Source organism: Meleagris gallopavo, chromosome 9, assembly GCF_000146605.3.
Source record: "Meleagris gallopavo isolate NT-WF06-2002-E0010 breed Aviagen turkey brand Nicholas breeding stock chromosome 9, Turkey_5.1, whole genome shotgun sequence".
NCBI lineage: Eukaryota > Metazoa > Chordata > Aves > Galliformes > Phasianidae > Meleagris > Meleagris gallopavo.
In genome coordinates, this window is record NC_015019.2 from 5,948,643 (window position 1) to 5,970,909 (window position 22,267).

The window sequence follows — 22,267 nt, forward strand, 5'->3', positions numbered from 1 at the left end:
TTTACAACAGTTCTCGTTAAAGCTTTTTAATTGCCAACCTTTGAGTAATTTAATACTAATACATTTTCATAAAAAAATTCTGGCTTGGTATTTTCAAAATTGACAATTTTTGAAGCAGAGCAGAAACCCCGTTCTGTGGATATTATAAAAAACTGATTATTAGAAAAAAGCTTAATGAAACTTCAGAGCACTGCTGTAGATAATATACAGTCTGTAAAAAATGGAGGATACGTTCCATGCAGTTTACTTTTGTGCTCTTCCTGAATTCTAGCTTTCTTTATCTAAGATATGTTTATAGAAAGCTATCATGGAACTTCACCAATATGAAATCTACAAGTACTGTAATATAAGAAGAAAATAAGTTGAAGTTCTTATGAAAATAATGTTACGTTCTAATAATAATTTTTGGGCTATTCAGATACACAGATAGTATTTATATGTTAACATTTAAGCAGTGATGAACATGTGACATAGTAAAGGAATCAGTATCCTGAAAATGACTACTTCACTTGGAAGAGCACAATTTTTTTTGACAGAAGTAGCAATGACACTCTGCTGCACTATTCTCTAAAAAACCTCAGACAAAACCAGACACATCCAATCCTCATAAAATTATCAGAAATAGATCAGGAATTCATCAAAATTGTCATCAGGGAGAATAAGTTAACAAAATCCTTCATAGCCATATAAACTTTTTGCTACAGTTCCTAGGAAATATCAGAATAAAAAAAAAACAACAGTATTTCAAAAGTTAAGAAAAACTCACACTAACCCATTTCTTCATTCAGAATATCAGAAAACACAAAAGTATCAGCGAGCGTATATTAAAAAAAAACTAAACCCACCTGCAGTTGTAAGAACTCATGATTCTCCAGTCCTTCAACAACTGGAGAGAAGCGTTCTCTATTATTTCTTTCAGCAGCAGTTGTTATAGCTCCTAAGACCTTGTCCAGACTAAGAAAAAAGGTAAACTGTCAAAAAACCTACAACAGCCAACATTCTCATTCCAAGAACACAGCCTACTGTTTACATCAAAACGTGCATTGTTTTAAACTGATTAAATCGGATAGATTTTATTGTGGCAAGGTTACAATTCCTGATCACGTTTCTCAGTGATATATGAAATTACTTACATTTGCTTGTTTTCAGCAGCCATTTAAGAACAGTTATGGCTCAATAAGTCTCCTCTACAGTAAGCCATCATATTTGTTTCAGACCTTCCAACAAGGTCATGTTTCACAGATTCTCTACTTATTTATTTTTCTGATTTAATACTGTATTAACACATCAGAACAGGTGAAAGTCTCTTCCCACTTAAACTACAAGTAGCATTAAAAAATTAAACATATAACAGATTACCTTATTTCATAGACAAATTTTCTCACTGCTTCCTAACTAACATCTTGCACATTCATAATGAAGTATGATGCTTTAACAATCTTACTTACATTCTTTCCTCTCCAACAATGCAGATTGCAGAAAGTATTTTCACGGTTTCTGTCATCATATGTGGCTGCTTCGGATCGATCGCTCTTGATAAAAGTAAAAGGCTTCTTTCATCTCCAAGAATCCTCTGCAGTCCATACTTAAATAAACAAAAAGCTTACAGTGAAAAGATAATATTTGCCTCAATTGCTCATCATCAGATTTCAGGATTTTAGGTATCCTCAAACATACATACTTTCGTATCAAACTTGATAATGTTCTACTAAAGCCTTCTGGCTGTTACTGCTTGGGATTCAAATCAATCCTCAAATCTTATATTTGAAGCTTTTTCCCAAGGAAAAAAAAAAATCTTACAGATACTCAACCTCATAAAAGCCAGGGACCAATTCACTACTACTCTATATCTGAAAAACCTCAGAAGTATAAAAAGTTTATTCTTACACTTCTACTATTCTCACATATCCCTGCAATCCAAAAGCATACCAGTCTCTGGCTAAGTCAAAGCATTTCACTCTACACCCTGAATGAAAAAGGTAAAAAACTAATAGCCTTTTATTTACTGTATACTTGCAAAGGAAATGGAATAGGATAAGACAGAAAGAAAAACCCTCAATTCCAACCTTACAGATATTCATCTCCTTAAAAATAGCTTTTATTATTATTATTTAACTTTCATTAACTACAGGTTAGAAAAATCAGACCTCTAATTGTCAGATGCTACACTGCATGTGCAGGAATAGTAAGGAGAATAAAAATAGAAATATGAACATTGAAATTTACTATTCCCACATCAGACAGGATGAAAAATCTGAGTAAACATCCAGTGTATACAGCAAGCTATTCCATAAGTGTTTTAGATTTTGCTAAACTAAATAATAACAGTTAGAATTAACTTTAATATTCATATTCAGTTAACATTTATTATGGGGAAGGTGGAAGGGTGTAGGATAAATCATTGCAATAACACCTGGATAATTTTCCTTTACTGACAGGTAACTCAAGTTTAACATCTGAACTTCTAAAACCATTTATCATACTTCGAACAGGAGAAATCACATTAGAAATAGATTCAACTTACCCTAGACCAATGTTTTATTCTTTACCCACTGCAGTCCAATTTTAAAATAGTAGCTAAAATGTTATTATACTAAACTCAGATCAAGTGAAAAGTGCTTTTTATTACCAAAAACATTAATGTAATTCCAAAGTATTTTTCCTTCCTTCCACATGGAAATTAAATTCCTTATCCACTTTCAGTGCAAACTGTCATCACATTTGTCAAATATTTTCATTTCTAAATTATTAGTACTAACAAAAATAAAGACAACTCATATTTAACAGGAGGATTTACAATCAAGACTCAATAGAAAGTTATACTAACTTGAGATCTACATTCCTAAGAAGTCTGACAATGGATATACGAGATTTCCTTCTCAAAGATTCAACATGCTACATTCATCTTGAAATCAAAAAACTAACTTACTAAAAATATATGAATTAAAAGTGTTTCTTACTTTATTGTTCATAAAAGCTTTCAGACATTGGATGAGTTTATGTTGATTCTTCTTGTCAATATTTTCCTGTCTTGGATCAGAGGAGAAAAACAACATAAGTACAATCTTCATTAGCTAACCCCAGCCGTCCCTTCAGATGATTCAATTCCTTACTGTTTCTTATCCAAAAGCCTTTCCAAGGCATCCAAAAGTAGTCCAAGGCCTTCGTGTCCGAAATTGTTAACCCAGCTGGAAAAAGGAGGAAAAATGTTTTTCATTATTTATTAATCAACATTAAGTTTGCAAAGCTATGCCTCTGTACCTCCAATACAGCTAGTACATCTCTTCAGGCACAGCACTTTCACATGCCGCAACTAATGGAAAAAAAAAATCCCCACATTCACACAAATTCTCTTAATCCTCAAAGAGAAATCTGTCCGTATCTCAATGCACCCTCTCTATCCCCCAAAAATCACTTGAAAACATTCAGTTTCACATATGGTCCTAAACCATACTTTCTAAGACATTGAAAAAGTTACAATAAAACTGATGAATTCAAATGGTTTTTCTTCAGAAACTAAAAATCAATAATAATAGTCTTGTATCACTTAAACTCTGTCAGCAACGTTACACTGTGCTTCTTCAATAACAAATATGACAAAATTTTTATCAACATTTCATTAGGGACATACAGTACTTTAACAATTTCAATCAAACTTCTGTTTCAAATAAAACAAACTCAGTCTAGGTAGTTCACATTAAGAACAAAGTTTCATGTTTTAACTAAACAGATTTAGAAAACCAGTTGGATCTAGCCCGAATACCAATGTTGTACCATTCACATCCAGAGTAGGAACAAAATTTATTACAATCAATACAAAATTCATTCTCAAGATCCATTATAGCAGAGAGAGTGTTCTGCTATTAGGCTTACTAACTGAAACTGCTTTTTACAGCAGCTGATTGTCAAGATTCCTTCTAGGCAATTATTCATCTCTTAATATAGAGCAGTTGTACTCTTTTCATTACTCTTTGTCACAGGATGCAGCGTATCACAGGAATGATTTACACAATCATTCTTGGAAAAAAAATGCAAGGAACTGTGAAGTAGCAGTAGAGCAAGTTTCTACATACAGGTATATGTTATGCTTCCCCACACAGAGTTCCTCCAATATATTCTGAAGAAGCATATGTTATAATGCCATATTCAGAAAAAGTGATATACTGGAAAGCAAGAAAAAAAAAAAAAATAATTTGCTGCTCAAATTAACACAAAACTCAAAGCTTAACCATGACAACTTTCCTTTGCAGAAGCTTTAATACAATCTGGAATTAAAGCTGTAACAAGTTATCAAGGTTTATAAGGATTAATTAGGACAATTATAGCAAACAGGTACAAGAGGGCATAAATAAAACAACCAAAGGGCAACAGAGAAACAGGGATATGCAGTACACAATGATGGAATGTAACATTTAAAAAAATAAAACCAACCCTAGAAAGCATTATTATTACCCAAAAAAATTTTTGGGCAAAAAGTCAAATTTTCATTTGAAGTTTCTTATGCAAACAGGAAAACTTTTCCACAACTTCTCAGGATTTCCCAACATCACATAACCTGTTGGGTATCAGTAAGTTGAATGGCTTCAGCATCATTAATAACCTAAGCTCTCTTACACATGACAAAGGTCTAACAGCTAATATTCCTCAGAAACAAAAAGATTTTTAGTGACATGCCAAGTCTGTCCAGTTGCCAATTCTCCACACCTTAGGATAAAAAAAAACTGTGCACTTAAGACAAACTTCGGAGTGTATCTTGAGAACTGTAATTTGAGAAACTTTCTAGTTTTATACATCAAGTTACTTGCAGGGTGAAGATAAGATTTCATTGTTTAGGTGTCTCACTCGATATCAAAATAGGGCAGCTTTACAGACTATTAATTTCCCCCTTGAATAAAACAAGTGATCTCATCAGTTTCAAAATCAACCATTTTTAAGCATTATTGCTATTAGTCTGCCTTCAAAAAACAAAAGAAGTCTCCACATTGCTAACCAAAAGTAGCATGATGAAAACCACAACAAAAATTACTACTTACCTAACTGGGTTACTGGTTAAAGACACTCTCAACGATTCAAGGCAGTTAAGAAGCTTTTCTTCAGCTATTCCAGATCGTAACTCATGAATATACTCTTGAGATGACAGCGTGCATTCATGTTTGCTATTTTTGAGTCCACCCTATCACAGAAGACAGAATGCTCGTTAATGTTACATAAATCATGGTAACATTTAAGTAGATGGCAACATATAAGGTCAATATTTTTACATGAATTTCAAAAATTGTTCTTTTCTTTGTACAACTATTTAAAAAACCTGACTGATTTTTGAAAAGTGTAGAACATGTTACCATTTGCATCATAAAGGTAAATATCTTTTTGGAATCTTTCTCACTTTCTTGAGCAAAGTCCGTGTACTACATTCTTGGATATAAAAATATATTCCTATGGTTGACTGCTTAGGACACAATCTCATGTAGCATTTACTTCAAAATGTTATAAATGATGTAGAACTGACACAGAGCTCATCTCCCTGCCCTAGCGCGATTACAGAAGACTAAGAGTTTACAAAGCTATTTCAGCTTTAAAGTATATGGTAATCAGTTAGCATTCAGACAGTGTGCAAAACAATTTACCAAATACTGCAACTAATCTTTTGTACAGATCTGATCATTTGCAGAATAATTGATTTATCTAAGAAAAGTGGTTAAGAGTAAATGCAGTCCTTAAAAGCCCCTGACCTCTCTAAGCTCAACCAATGAGAACCTGATAAAGATGTGTCATGGGTGTAAAGGCAGTATTAAAAGTTCCAGACCTAAAACAGTGTTTACATTTATACGGTTTTATTTCTATCAGGATCTTTGATTGCTGTAATCTTCTACTTAAGAACCCTCCACAGAACTAAAAATTTGAAGATTGTTTTGCTTCACTGAAATTCTAAAATATAGTGAAATTTTGACCTACCTATATTCCAATATTAATGCATATAACCAAGTTACCAAAATGTTCACAAAACATTTTAACAAAAACAGAAGTCAGGCAGAGACTGAACGTCTTAAGCCAAGAGTGCCCTCAAGTTTGAGGCAGCTTTTGAAGAAGTTTGCTGCAGACATGCAAAGTGCCTTTAGCTAAACAAAATGTGCCAATTATGCATAAAAGGACCAGAATAGAGATAAAGATCAGAAAAGGAATATAAAAGAACTACAGTCTACCACTACCAATTTCCTAAACAAAAAGATGCTGCTGTGTGAAAGATAAACCTGGCTTCAAAGTAGAGAAGTATTAGCACTACATATTAAAAAACATAATAGCACAGAAAAAACATTACTCTGAAAGACCACAGTGTAAAGAACTAGTAAACAGGAATAAATTTACGCTGTTTCACTGCATAGAAACCCAGAGAAGATAATACACAATTTTTTCATCTCAGAAAATAGATGCTCCCCAAAACTTAAGTGTATAAATAAATAAGAATCACAACACAGAAGCACTGTAAGTCACACAAATATGCAAAGAAAAAAGATAATGCAAGCTCCAATCAGATGCCTTAATATATTAAATTAAACCTTTAAAAAAGCTCTCTAAAAGACGACGACATATCTGACTTTTAAAAGATTATTTCCTGCACCAAACCCTCCCACTGCATTTTGCTGCAAACTGCAAAGAAAGTTCCTATACAGATGAGGAATTTAAGATTCTTTCATATCTAAACCAGGATGTGCTCTTGCTGCCTCCGTTTGTTTTTCTTTTGACAGACACTTGGGACATCAGTGAGGTTCCTCTCCTCTATGCAGCTCCTTTCTCCCCAGAAAACTGGAAATTTCCCTCAAAAAGAGGTACAAATTATCCACAGATTAAGTACAGGAACTGACAGCAGAATCCCCTACATATTACCATGTTTTATGGAACAGGTATTCCCCATTGTTGGCAGTACTAAGCATCTTTACCTGCATGACAATAAGAAATCTCTTTTCTTCCCTTTTATCCTTCTCTCCTGTTCAGAACAGGGGGTTCAAAATCCATTCAAAGCCTTTCATTCAAACATTGCAAATTATGTTAGAGAATTCTCAGCTTCTTAACAGGATTATTTTCTGCAAGCATCTTCTCAGACTCACTCAATCCATCTTTCCCCTAGACTAAATGCGAAACGAAGCACTACAACCAGGAACTGTTTCTTCTATTTCCTTATTCAAGAAGAGTTTGATTTGCACGCTCTAAGTAATGCTATGCCTCTAGATGGCTCAGGATTTAATATACATATTTCTCAGTCATTTTGAATGCATAGTCTAGGAAAAAAAAGAGGAGTACAAAGGCTCAGTTAAGTAATAGGCTCCATGTATGAGTTTCTGATATGATCAAAGTCAAAAATGAAGTACAAAGGGACTCATATGGCTTGGTCCCACACTAGAACTTGGAGAGATAATTTCTAAACCCTTTGATTTCACACTGATTTACTTCACAGTCAATCACCTCAGTATTACAACTAAGGTATGTAATTGCTTCATTATTATGAATCACGAATCATTCACAATCACTCAAATGAAAGCTTAGGTCACACATGTAAAATTATTTTCTGAAGAAGTTAGAAATTATGAACTTGGAAAGAAAAGAAACATGCTAAAAGAAATTCCTGGAGGTGTCGCAGAAAACAAGTGTATAAAAGAAAACCTACTTTGCTTTCTCAAGGAACGTAAACCCAATCAATTCAACTGTGTGCTGTATATATTCCAGGCTTTAAAAGATAACAGTGACAGGACACACAGCTTACAATACAGAACACAGTGAAGAAAAATGTAAGCATGTCTTTGTCTCTACACAACTTTTTATTCTTTGGAAAACCAAGCAATATAACTAAAGATTTAAAATTATTTGCAACTTCTCTTCTATTTTGACAAGTGATCTCAAAGCTAGCTACACAAAAACTTCTCAACCAGTAACATTAAATATTACAGGGGTCTTTGCAGGTGCCCACCTTTATACACTACTCAGACGTGTCACCAGAGGCGGCCAGTGAACAAGCCTGAGAACTACCATCCAACAAAACAGGAACTCAAAAGCATTTTAAGCTTCTTGAGAAATAAGTAGGTATTCTATCGCTTAGTGGTGAAGAACTGTTGAGCCCATCCACATCAAATGGATGGGCTTTAACAGTTAAAGTATGAGATCAGAAAAGACTGCACAAGCTGCTCCTCTTTGGGACACCAAAGTTAATAGTTAAGATCTCATTAGATCTCAAACTACAGCTGTGTTCAGCTCAAGAACTCAAGATGTTTTAACTACTCTGCTTACACTGACACTATTTAAGTGATCAAGCAGATCAGGAATATCACAAAGTCATGATGGTCACCTCTTTCACTTTACCATACCTGTTACAGAACCAACTGGTACTTGCGTAATATTAATATAATGGCAGAAGTAGCTTAATACTTCTCCCTCTCCTTCTATCACAACAAATTATTGGGGTTTTACATACTGTCCATGAATACAGCAAGAAAACAAATTTTAATTAGCATACAACAAAGCCTGATGATGTAAGTTTTATGTGTGGCAGCCCTGTTTATTTGTTCAAGCATGAGTAAACATTGCAATCTCTATTGCATCTCTATTAGAAACAGAGACTTCACCTCGTGCATAACCACTTCATCTCTCATATCGTAGAGAAACACGAAAACCCATTACAAACAGCACCAACAATGTAACTCTACATCTTAACATCCAGATTAAGCTCATAGACAAAAATATTTGCAGCTGCCATTTCAATGGAATTATCATCATCCTGAAAAGACAAGAAAGGTAGCTAAACAGTCAGCTAAAATGGGAAGTGGCAGCAGCATGTAATGTCCCTAGTTAAGCTTAAGTTAAACTTCTGCATTCTCTACAAAACAGGCAAACCTCTTCCTCTGCAAGTCTAGCAGTTGCAGATAATTACTACTGCAATCTCTGCAACAGTAATACTATCAACAGTCCAAAGTTCTCATTCCTAGACATAAGAACTGTAAATCTTCAGGAAAATAACTGTATGTGACATACACAAAAAAAAAAATAGAAGCAAACAAGGTAGCTGTCTGTCACCCAGGAGGCTCTGTATGCCTGGAGGCCCTTACAGAACAGTAAGTTAAACTAAGTAATAACAGTATGTTAAAAATAACAGCTGTTATTTTTTAATGTTATCAATCTAGTTCTGAGAGTACAACATTAATGCTCATAGAGGCACTCAGCTTCCAGCAGATTAATCCAATAAAAAACAAACAAAACAAAGCCATGCTGAGAAGATGCACAAGATACATGCATTATGCATTATTTAAACAATAAGATACAGAAGCCATACACTAAGAGGTGCATTTGTTATTTTCTATTTTGCAAATTATTTGTGCAAAAACATGCTTTCAGTGCATGACTATTAATTTGAGGTCTGACAAAGAACAAGAACAGACATGAAAATGAAAACATCCTCCTATACTCTATACTTCATTAACCATTTTCCTTCATTAAATTTCTTCACAAAAAGCTCTTCCCATCTCTTCGTGTTTTAAGGAAATGACATGGGAGCATGAATTACTTGAAACTGGTTGGAGAGTAATAAAAAATTCTGAGGTAACTATTAGGCAGTTTTCTTTCAGAGGCTGTTCAGTTTTTTGGGGTCTTTTCCTGTTAACTATAAAACAGAAGCATTGAATACAATCTAAGTACAAAACCTTGCTACACTTGAAAAGCTTGCTTTGGCTACAATTAAAAATAAAAGTCTTTGTTTCTATTCTCAGGGATCAATTAAAATGTAATCATACCCAGAAAGTTTTTTGTATCCTTTTTCCTGGATTTATCCTGTAAATGAAATATCAAGTTCTTGTTTAAGAAAACTAAACCTTACTAAATTCAACAATTGCTTAATATAAAATGTAACAGAGAACCTGTTAGGAGAAAAGCTACACTGCAAGTGATCTCATCTTAAACTACTTATCCTCTATGTTAATCCTATTTACACTGATACCCAGCAGCTGACATTTTCACAACCACCCGTGACTGCTAACAACTAGAACATCACAAAAATCCACATCTAAACAGATTGAAATATGCCAACAACTAACTTAAAATTTCCACTGACTGCCCTCAATAACAAGCAAGGTAAGGCTAAGTTGTATTTGTTGCTCATGATGAACAACATGAGTTTTCAGTTTCAAGTCTCTGGAAACAGATCCTTAAAAACTTAAAAAGGATCCTTCTAAGTGCCATAAATGAATTTATAATGGTGAAGCAAATCTGATTTTGGTAGTTGATAATTATTTTGATGACAGAAGGATGCACTAATGCCAATTAAACTTTTAAATTCATGACAGAAGTCCAGATTATTCTAACCCTCGAACAATCAAAACGTAAGAAGGAAACAAAACTGTCATGTTTATACTCACCGGAACTTTACTTCCGACTATCTGCATGCAGTGGTCAGCCAAGAGAAGTTATTGTGTGAAAAAGATAATAATAATAATACATAAATAAACACAGCAAAGTACTTAGTAGGATGTAGCATCACACAATTTCTTTTTCAGTGCTTACTTATTACTTATTAGTACACTTATTTTTTTTTTTTTAATTCAAAATGTTTAAGAGTTATAGTTCCTCAACAGGAAAACAGTAGTTCTTCTGTAGGAAAAGTGATTTGAAATTATGTTCCACTGATGAATCATCAGTATTTTACACATTTATAAACAAATAGCTAAATACCTAGCTTAACATCAACATCTTGAGAGATTAAGAGATATGCCATATTGTTCAAATGAACAGGTCAGATATTTTACATATGACACCAAGAAAGCAATAGAAAAACAAAGTCATGCTGACTTCCTTGTACATACAACACTTCACTTACAATGCTACTTTTGAACTACTTAGATGATGTCATTGAGTTTAATTAAGTTTTCACAATCAAAAACAGCCTACAGTTATATAAATCTAACTTGTATTTCAGAAAAATACATGCAGCTTTTTTCCTCAAATGCTCAGTATGGATACTTTTAATTACATGGATAATTAACCAGTGATTTACAAACTGACATTTTCTCTTTTTCACCAAACAGCATTTCTGCATATTCATGAACAAGAAGTTGACTTCACACAGACTCAACACTTGGCAGAAAATCAGCACACGTTGGCCCTGTTCTAAAACTTTGTGCAAATGACCATGTTCCTGTAAAATCTAGCACTATGGAAAACACTGTAGGTCTTTTCGTCGGCTACTTGCTAGGATCTGAATTTGATGGTATCTGTTCAGCCTCTACCTGCTTCATTTTCTACTTGTATTTTCCACTACTCATTTAGGAACCCTTTCAGAAGACAGTCCTTGCAAGTCTTTCACAATCACCTCTTTTCTCCTCGTGCTGATGAAGCTTCCTCCAGAAGCACAAGATGAACTGTTATCACCAGACAGGAAATCTTTCTTCCTAATTTACAGAATTCTCTCATCAACGTTCAACTCATTCAATACCACACAAGACGTCAATAAGTTCAGTTCTGAAACAGAATTCTGAGCCTTCACCATTTCCCATGTACAATTTTCTAACGATAGAAGAAATCACAACCACAGATTAAGTACTTGACATCAAAGGATCCAGCCTATTAGCTTCCCTGTTTCCTCTGTCCTCCAAGGAAAAGGAAAGCCTTTTTCATCCATGGGAGAAATCAAGTTTCTTTCTTACTCAGAACTCTGAGGACAGCAGAGTGTTTCAGAAAAGCATGGTGAATGTGCTACAGATGGCATACAAGGCAAAGGATATGAAGCACTGACTTTTAAGTTTGGTTAAGACAACAGGAGTAAATGAGAATCATATTTCAGATGAATGGAGAGCTCACAAGCTTTAACTAAAACAAACATGGAATGGAACTGGAAAAGCCACGTCAATTGTCCAGTGTGCTTCACAAACCATGAGCTCTAAGCAGAAGAAAAAGGCAAAGTATCTTCAGTACAGAAAAGATGAAAAATGTAGTTATCTGTGACCAAAGAAAGGAGGAAAAATTAAGAAATATCATTTTTTATTTCACAGAGGACAAAGCTGAAGGTGGTCTGAGGAAAATTAAAGTTTGCCAAATCAAGATGCGGTATAAACTGGTTAGGGCTTGAATTCAACTAAGCATAACAGTTTAACTAAACAGAAGATGTAGTTAAAAATGAAAACAAAGCTTTGCATTATTGTAAGATGCCAATCAATATTTTTCACATTTGAGTTGTAATTCAATTAGCTATTTTTAGGGTATGAACTGACAAAAATTGTCATTCGTGTCTCCGAACTACTTTAAATACTTCATTCAAATGCTGTGATTCAATTGCAAGGAGCGTATAAAGCCAGATACAAGCCCTTTTTCTATTAGAAAAAATATCTTGCATATCTATAAAACATTCACACTGGAGCTGGCTTAAGATTAAAGCATATGTTCATGTATTTGGGATTTTTAGTTTGATGGGTTGTCTCCTCTCTTCCCCTTCCACTTCAATCATCAGTGAGCTAATGTGTTCTCAATTCTGTTACCTTCCCCCATGCTGCAGCTCACATGATGGTAATAATGTAGACTGTTAAAACTTTCAGCAGCTAGGCATGCAATGGTAGCCATGCTTTTCTTACTCTACTATTGTATCATAGTAATCCAGGGTCTACATTCCAATACTATTACAAACAAGAGAGCACCATCTCCTAACTAGTTTTGGGAAAGAACTGCAGGCACTTCCATTATGAAAATTAATAGTGCTTCAACAAAAATACTCTTGTTTAATTAAGAAAAATTTGAGAAATAACACTGATTAGCAAATCAAGACAAAACGTTACAACACAAGCAATAGTCCTCAGAGAAAGTGTAGGCAAACTACATTAATTGAAAATATTCTAAAGATTTACTCCATAAGCATGAATAGTTTTCAACTTGTATGTTTAGCAATACAATGCTTGAAGCAGTTGATTAGTCACATGTCAAAGTAAAAGACTTCTGATTTTGTTTAAAATAATTACATGCAGGGAGATCACCACTGCCAGAAGCATAGATAATATGAAGAAAAACTTTTGCAAATGATAACTTCATATTCTTTCATGCAAAGCAATTAGGTTTAACAATTGCATTAGATTTTAGTTTTGATTTTTTTTTCTGGAAATTTAACTCCACCCAGTTGATTCTAAAAGCTAAAAGCTCATTTAATCAAGAAGCAGATATTTAATATAATCTGTTCCTTGAAAGGAGACTCAGCTACGTAGAAGTGCTGCAGTTATTAGGAATCTGAAGAATTAGTCTACTTAACAGGCTTAATTTCTAGTAAGATATTATTGCAATAAAAGGCTAAGAGTTAAAAAAAAGAATGATATATTATTCTAATTTCTAAATAAAACCATACATATTTATCTAAATCAAGAAATACACCGACAACAGATCTCATCACGTGATGATACTACTGCTCCTTGAATATGAAAAGCTACTCTCCTCTCCTCTACCAGTTGCTCCCAGTGCAGATAAACTGTAGCAATACTGAAATTTATTCAATTCCTTAGAATTCAGTACGAGCTTCTTTAAAAGTTTTATATACAGCAAATAGAGGCACAAATCAGGGTGCAGGCAATTTGTAGTGAAATCAAAACATCTATTTGCATTTGTGTTTCATAAAACATCCGTGTAGTTTTGTGATACATTCTTTTATTATGTAAAAATAACAATATTTGCCATAGTCAATTTTTTAAGCAGAGAAAAGGCATTTACAGTTTCATTTTATATCTATTTAGTGGTAATATTCCCACTATTGCAGAAAATAAACTGCAGCTCTGCAATATTTGAAATTATGTCTCTTCATCCCAGCAAATGTTGAGCCATACATTTTCATTACCCTGAACTAAATCAACTTCAAAAATTCTTCATATAGAATCACCAACACAAGTAGAAGGTCTGAATATATAGTTTTCTAGTCAAAAACATTTTCAAGTTGTACTTTACAACAATCTTTTCACTAAAGGAACAACATAATGTATCTTCAAGATATTTCTTAGCAGAATATTTAGTACCATCTCCAAGCCAGTCACACTACTCAATATATTCAAATTAAGCTAAAATACTGATTTTATTTTCATTTTAAATCCTTTCAATATTTTTACTCTTTACCACTGAAAACTGTACAGATGTCATTACTGAAACTATGAAGTCATGCTGCCCTTTCCAAGTCCTTTTCATTCCAAAAGATTCATATAACCAATTGCACAAAAATACTACCTATCCACTACTCTAGATGAGTAGATTTGCAATTTCTTGTGGTTTACAGAACAGCATTTAGTTTTCACACTGCTCAGAAAACAAAATGCAAATGTTGCAGACAGAGTTGTAAACGCAGCTGCAGACAGTAGAGATTTTCTGCAGCCTCCCCTTTCTTAGAACGTAAATCTAGACAAAAAAATTGAAGTTATTAGTTCCACCTGTCCTGGAGAGAGAACTACTTACGGATTTAGCAGTGGCAGAAATGTACTGGACAACCATCTCACGTTTCGTGGATAAATCCTTCTCTCTTAGAGGAGCTTTCCGTTCTTCATTAAGATTCATGTCCTCCTGTAGAGAAATACCATATGACACCAGGATTTTAATTTCTTTTTGTTGGTGGTGGGTTTTTTTCCTACTTTTATACTCCTTTTCCTATTTAAACTGCTCATTTTTAAACAGAAGTGACTTCTTCAAGCATATCCGTATTTCAATCTGTTTAATTCTGATCTACCTGATTTTCTCAACTAATTCTGTTCCTTCAAGCATCTGGTGTTCTCAAGAGTTAGCCAAAATCATGACTGCATTAGCAGCAGTTGCCATTAACGAAATTTGGCTCAAAAATTAAACTAGAATATTGAACACAAGTATTCAATAAGCCTACCACATTCCCGTTGTTTCTTATAAAAATAAATAACTTATTAACACCGACAACACCCCTGCTATATCTAACCAGGAGGCTGAGATTATAGAGACTACTAACTTGCAACAAGGGTAGACGTGAAAGTGTTCCATGTAACATATTTAAAAGAACCCTAAAGACAACTAAAAACGCAGCAACCTACTAGATAAATAAAATTCGCATAAATCATAGATAGTACCATAGAATAACTCAGGTTTTCAGAGATCTTAAAGCCCATGCAATTCTTAAGCCTGCCAAGGACTGGTTCCCTCCCCCCTTCCCCCCCCCCCCAGATCAGGTTGTCCATGCCCATCCAGCCTGGCCTTTAACACCTCCAGGGAGGGAGCATCCACTTTTTTGGGCAGCCTGTATCAGTGCCTCACTCCTTTTTTACTCCTCAGAGTAAAGAATTTCTTCATAATATCTAACCTATATCTCCCCCTAACAGTGTGTTTCTACTTAATAATCAATTTATTAAAAACCAGCTCTCGACAGTAATGTCTAACGATTGGAGTTAATGATTGGATATCTATCAGTTATCTTAATGGAATAACCAATAGCAACAGTTTGTTTTTTAATTTTATTTCTGGCTCTTTCTTTAGCTTCCTCTAAAGAAGTTGCTGGTATTCTTTATGTTTAAATTACGTGGGTATTCCAAGTCACTCAATTGTTTATGTGCCAGTACTTCCAAATCAACATTTTGAAGTTACAACTATGTAATAAACTCAAAAACACACTCATAAAACATCTTACCATCATCTTTTCAAAGAGATCCATAACCTCCTTTTCAGATAAGTTCATGCACCGTTCATCCAGAAGCGCCTGGGCGAGTGGAATTTCACTAATAGTAGGTTGTGTGTCAACATGGTGCTGAATTAACGGTTTCTCTTTTCTCACTGTTGATTTCCTGAAGCTCGTTATTCTGTCACGCTGTAAAGATATCCATTTGAAAATAAGCAGAGATCAACAGATATAAAGCAGAGATATTCACTCTGTTACATGGTAGTAATACACACATTTTTAAATAATTTCAGCAGCAGAGGTAAAACTCAAACAACTTAAGCAAATGGCATATGACTATTACTCACAGCTTCAAAAATGTACTACCTATGTCAAATTCCAAAATCTTGAGTTGATCTTTTACTCCCTAACTATCCTTAGAAGTGAGAAAATATGGAACCACAAAGGTCATGTCCAGTGTTACCTCACCTCTAGAACTCTAAAGCTTCGGAGGACAACTGAAAAAGCTAGTGCTGGGAAGAAAGTATTCACAAGTTTATCAGACTTATAAAAACAATCCTGCTGACGTAAGATAAAGTTTGAAGAGGAATTAATGCTATTTCACAATTCCTTGTAGTGCTTATGAGCACTGATTCCTGAAACTAATAGGCAATTTTCAAAAGCAATGTAACATATTACTCACATAGAAGCAGCCATTCATAGTTAAATACGTGTGAGAGACATTAGTAAAAGCATACCATAGAATGACACTGGTTAAGACTGACTTGTTATACACCATACACCCAACCCCCTTCCCTTATTTTTTATTTTTATTAAGCATGCTTATCCAGTTAATTTGTTAATATCGGAAACAATCGAGAAGCACACCTTCCTTACAAGGCCAATTGTCACTGCATTATTTAAGATCTCTCTCTACTCTAAACAGAGATGGATAAAGCGTTAGAAATTATTTCAGTAAAACTGCTGTAATAGACAGAAGCTAAGTAAATAGGTAAACATATATGCATGAACATACATACATGTACAATGGGAATGTTAGGTCTACATAAGATTTGGTAAATTAACTGTTTCCATCAACAAATACTAGCATATTTGTTCTAGGCATGGAACAGCCTATTAAGATGTGCTTTCATGTAACAGCAGCTTATATAGAGTTACCAGTATTGTTCATAGCATTTATCACAATATCTATCAAGACATAAAATTTATGTTGTCTGAAATTATAGAATATCTGTAGACACAAGAAATTCAAAGTAGTATTTAATTTGGAGGAAATCTGGATTAATTTTAGATTATTCTGAATTGGAGAATTTTGAGTAAGTACTTTGGAATACAAGCTACAGTAATTGTTTATTTTTTCCTCTTTCATTCTACTACAGTAGTTTTTTGTTTCTGCTTGTTTGGGGTGTTTGTTTGTTTGTTTTTCTGTGTGTGTTTTGAGATTTTAGATGTCTTTTTTATTTTAAATTTGTGAACAGTGAGTATCCCTAGATAAGCTGCCAGCCCCCTGAACTCTTAGGGAGTTATGTTTGTTTGTGGATTTTTTTTCTCCTCCCTCCTTCTAATAAGTCTTAAATTTGTGGACAGAAACACATTACTTAAAAGGATATTATAATAGCCTTTAAAAAGACAACAAATATACTCTAAGCACAATTTTATCTTATAATAGTTTACTTACGGATCTTGGAAATTGAGATTAGAGCATATCCTACTGAAAAGGCCACAAGATATTACATAATGCTGGAATGACAAGACCCAAATTAACCAACAAACATTAAATGCAGTTCTATTCCTCCTCCTCTTTAATAAATGCCCTTTCAGCAGTCAAAAAGTCATTTAAGATCACTTTTCATTGTAATGTGATCCGTTTCATTAACAATAAATTTGTTTAATTGGACTGCAATGTAAGACCACTTCAAAGACAAAAGAACCTCACAGATAAGTGATATGGCTAAATATAACTGAATGGCCAGCATGGTTTAAGTACCGTATAGAGAAAACAGAAGTTGGTAATTTTACTACAATCTAATTTCGAAATAATGAAATAATATCAAGCATATGGAAGTATTCAAAATTACCAACTTAATGCTTCTAAATACAAAGTTGGTGTTTGTAATGCATTTTCATTAGCCAAAGTAATTCCATTTGGATCGTTTGGCTAATTTTGAAGAATCGCTGTAGATCTCTGCCACTGAAAAGAAGGCAAAAGGAAATGACACCAACCATTTCAACACATCCATAGTATTACCAAAATATTTTGAATATGCTCAATGATACCAATTTGGAGAAGCTTCTTCAATTATTTCTCAAGTTGTTACAAATGAAGGCACTGAAGTACAGTAACTCAATTTTCTAAAATGTAATGCTTTATATCCTTATAAGAACGTGTTATATTGTCCACAACATTTGGAGTAAGACAGCATGCAGTGTGAGTTATCATTGCAAATTAAGACGTTCCAAAGACCTTACCACATCATCTGCCAAAGTTTTTATTTGGATATTCTATCAAAACAAAAACACACACAAATAAAAGAAAAAAATTACCTACTGTTTTAGAATAAAGAAGTCTATATTTCATGTATTTTAACATTGAAAACGTAGGAAGGAGGAACAACAGGTTCACTCTTAAAAACTTTGATGAAAAATAAGCATTCAGATGTATTCTCACCAGTGGATTGACCCTGGCTGGCATGCAGGGCCCACTCATTTCCACCCCAACAGAATCAGTGTTACACGGCCAGAAGTAAAACAAAACTCATGAGTTGATTTAAAGACAGTTTAATGAGTGAAGGAAAACAAACAAAAATAAAATAAAACCCCAACAGATACAAATGATGCAACTCACCACCTTCAGACCAATACCCAGACAGACTCTAAGCAAGAACTACTGCAGCAAAACTCCCAACCAGTTTTATGGCTGAGTATGATATAAGAAGCATGGAATGTTTCCTTGGTGAGTGCAGGTTAGCTGTTCTGGCTGTGTCCCCTCTCAGCCTCCCACCCATCCCCAGCTTACTGCCTGGGAAGTCGTAAGAAATGAGAAAAAGATCCTTGACACTGCAAAAGCACTAATTAGTCAAAGCTAAAACACTGGTGTGTTATAGAAATGGTTTTGGTCACTTATCAAGAACACAGAAGCATATGGAGTGCTTAAAAAAAAAAACAACAACAACAACAACAACAAAACACTACTCCTTCCCAGTCAGACTCTGGACACACTGCTAGAATATTTTTCTCTTACTACTCCAGATGCTAAAGTCAATCTCAAATATGTTCCTTCCAGCTACATCTCTTACATAGTATCAATGCGTAAATTTAGTATGAGTCAGAAGTAAAATACTCCAATATTAAAATTAAAACTAAGATATCCTTAGTCTGATCAGACTTTCTAAAGTTAAGATTATTCAGCAAGAAGATCAAGAGGAAAAATAACCAACCGTGATTTCAGAGACAGCTATGTAAGCAATAAGTTCTGGAACTCAGAGTATGTTTCAACTGTCACTTCTACCAAAAATACCTTTTTCCATCTTTCATTTAAGCACTGTCAATCCTCCCAGAACTTCCAGCAGGATAATCTATTCCATCTCTACATTTATACTGCATCTGTCACTCAAACTCCTCTGGGCAAAATACTGAATATGAAAGCAAGATGCCTCACACCCTTTTTCCCCCCCAGACATCTCCAGCGCACTTCTCCAAACTCCTTGCAATACACAAGCTACAGTGCTGCCTGTAGCTACTCAAGATAAGCACCACATTTAACAGGTGCAAGTGATACTAGCTGGAGGCAGAGGCAAAGCAGTTATGTGCCTGCAGATTTGCACTGACACAGATTGACAGTCTCTTACACTAACAATGAAATCACACTGTCTTTTAACTACGGCTTTTGATCTCATGTAAGAACAGAAACCAAAATTTTTCCTCCCCAAGAGGAAGTTTAATGTATCACAGTTTTCACCTCAGTGAAAACCTCAGTCAGTCCTCCAGCATCATTCTTTCAGCCACCTATAAACAGCCACAGCACTACAAGATGACAGGAGATTAATCCTTTCCCAGCTTGCTGAAGACATCAATTACTGTACTTTCTTCCCACATCCAAGAGGAGACTGACCATTCAGAAGTGAGCAATACCAGGAAAAGACGACAGACAAGTTCCATGTGAAAGTCAGAGGTCACCAAGCTTTGTGACTAATACAGCAGAGGGGTAGAAAGCTTAAAACATTGAGTTGGAGCACTGACTGCCTCAGCACTGATCTCAAATAGGAGGGAAGAGAAAACTGAGGCATAGTAATCATATTGTACACTGGCCCTTAAAAATGACATTCTGACTTTCATGAACAGTTGCACTTTCATTGTCCAATTTATTTACAGCACAGTAGAGCCATTCCCAAATAATAGAGGTGGAACTACAGCAGTATGTTTTGATGAAGTTTCCATCTATAAACTGATTACTATTTAACTCTGACCTTTTTAATTCCTAACCTATGCATTCATATTTGAACTTCAGAAAAAGCCTGGGCACATAAGATAGGCTTCCCAAGTCCATTAAGGTTAGTTTACAGTGTTCTGAGATTCAAGCTAATTCCTGAATAACTTGAGATAAGCAGTAATCCCATCAGTTAACGGTTAAAAACAACTGTTTCACAAATTCATGGTAAAAAAATTAATAGTATGTAACTGTTAATGGGTAATTTAAGCACATACAACATTACAGCATTATGATAATACAACTCTTCTTGCTTACTTCCTCCTTTAACAACACTTCACATTCCTCACAGTCCATTACAAGCACCTGGAATCCTGAATTCCTGCTCCTTTTTAAACAAGAATTCCCAACTGTACCAAAGTCAAATGATGCTACTGGCTTCCTCATTACTATGTACAATGTAATTCCTCTCTGTTCACATCCTGCTTCATTTCCTTCTTGCCCATAGGACAAAGAACTTGCCCAGGAAGCTGCTATAAACAGGAAAGAATGGGAAAAGGAGGAGAAAGCCCTTGTGTATATCACAGCAGCTGTAAATTCAGTTTAAGCAGTGCTCTGACTCCTACTGCACTGTAGTCCACATGCGCTGGTATTTCTGGACCTACAATTTCTATTCTTTGAGGAAAAGCCAGACTCCATTGCTACAGCATTTGTCCAAGTTTTTTGCATTATATCAAGTTTATTACTAATGGGAGAAAAAAAAAGTGACTTTACCAACAACTTATTCATGAAGAGATCAAATAGTGCTAGTAGTTCCTTTGAAGGCTTTGATTTTGCTGGTTGGGTTCTGTAGTATTTTGGTAGTTTAACTTCTAAATAATAAAAACAAATATGCATACCCTCCCCTTCTTAAAGTTTACCAAAATAAAAGTACTTCATTTTTAAGAAACTCCCCAATATTTCATTGAATCCTTCACTGCATGGGCACTGTCAACTTTTGCAACTTACCATGTGTCTTCTGCTCTATTGTTAATTAAATAAATTCTCTCCCAGCTATTTTTACCGTTTTAGCCCTCTCCTCAAATAGTAACAAAGGAAATTTCAAGTAGACCGTGACATTTACTTCACTATCTGTTCTACCTACAAGAGCAAGAGGTGTTCCAGAGCTACAAGCACCTGCAGTTAAAAAACTCTCTCTGCAAGACACAAAGTACATACAAACTGAGCCCACCACTTTTACTAGGCTATACTTTTGGGCACTGCCAATTGGAAAACAAGCACGCAGGAATGAACAACCCAAATTTGTGCATAAGTACTAGAGAATTTTCTCAAACCAAAGTAACTCCATAACTTAAAAAGAACTCTCATTTTTAAAGTTTACCACGCACTGCTCATCTTAAAAGAAAAATCTAACATTCAACAAAGGATCAATCCAAGGTTCAAAGCATATAGTTGTAGTTAAAAGAGCTGCATCCATTGAAAAGGGTAAAAACTCTTGAGTGAGAGTGAAGTTCAACCTCACAATAAAAAAAAAAAATTACCCCCAGTTCTTAAAAGTAGATATAAGGTGGCAACTTATTTTTGCTACACTGAATTGGCCAAACTCCTTAGCTTTATAATAGCTTTTACACAGTCTGAGATGCTCCATGACGTACTTAAACAGAACAGCTCCTTGCACACAGAATAGGCCACAGAAAAAGGAATATGTAGAGACAATTTGATGCAGATCAAGTATTGCTATCTATCAAAATATCTTTGCTACACTGAAATGAAAAAGCTTAATCAATAGCTTGTATGCAAGCATCAAATTGAGATCAAGTCTGAACTTAATAAGTCAAGAATTATTCTGGAAAAATTATACCAAAACAAGTGTTCCAGAACGTTACTTCAAATGTGCCTCACAATAACTCTGCCTTTTAAAAAAAAACGCTCCCTAAGCTAAAAAATAAATAAAAAAATAGAGTTCAGAAAGTCAAACAGTTGTATTTTGAAAACAGTAGCTAGCAGAACCTATATGGTACTGGCAGGCACTGCCAGGAAAAAAAAAAATAAAAAAATCAACAAATACACTGCCAGTCCCATCAGCATTCAAACAATCCATCTACCACACTAGTACCTTTAGTGCTACACTGCATTCACTTGTAATGCAGTCCCAGAAGTTGATTCAATGACTAAGTGATCAAGTGATTTCAGTCTGCTCTTGTAGGGAAAAAAAA

The 22,267-nt window shown here is 34.6% G+C and overlaps 1 protein-coding gene across 3 annotated transcripts in view; it reads right to left on the reverse strand.

Moving 5' to 3' along the window:
- The window catches only part of DIAPH2 (diaphanous related formin 2), a 153,720-nt gene that overhangs the window by 121,664 nt on the left and 9,789 nt on the right, over window positions 1-22,267 (reverse strand). Inside the window, exons 2-10 of one of the 3 annotated variants that reach the window (XM_019618161.2) lie at window positions 18,095-18,127; window positions 15,638-15,814; window positions 14,449-14,553; window positions 10,398-10,418; window positions 5,034-5,173; window positions 3,114-3,188; window positions 2,961-3,030; window positions 1,449-1,585; window positions 846-954 (exon numbers count right to left, since the gene is read on the reverse strand). In XM_019618161.2, coding sequence (XP_019473706.1) covers window positions 846-954; window positions 1,449-1,585; window positions 2,961-3,030; window positions 3,114-3,188; window positions 5,034-5,173; window positions 10,398-10,418; window positions 14,449-14,553; window positions 15,638-15,814; window positions 18,095-18,127 — 867 coding nt within the window. The remainder of the gene's footprint in view (window positions 1-845; window positions 955-1,448; window positions 1,586-2,960; window positions 3,031-3,113; window positions 3,189-5,033; window positions 5,174-10,397; window positions 10,419-14,448; window positions 14,554-15,637; window positions 15,815-18,094; window positions 18,128-22,267) is intronic. The other 2 variants (XM_019618162.2, XM_010715233.3) reach the window with 2 other exon arrangements.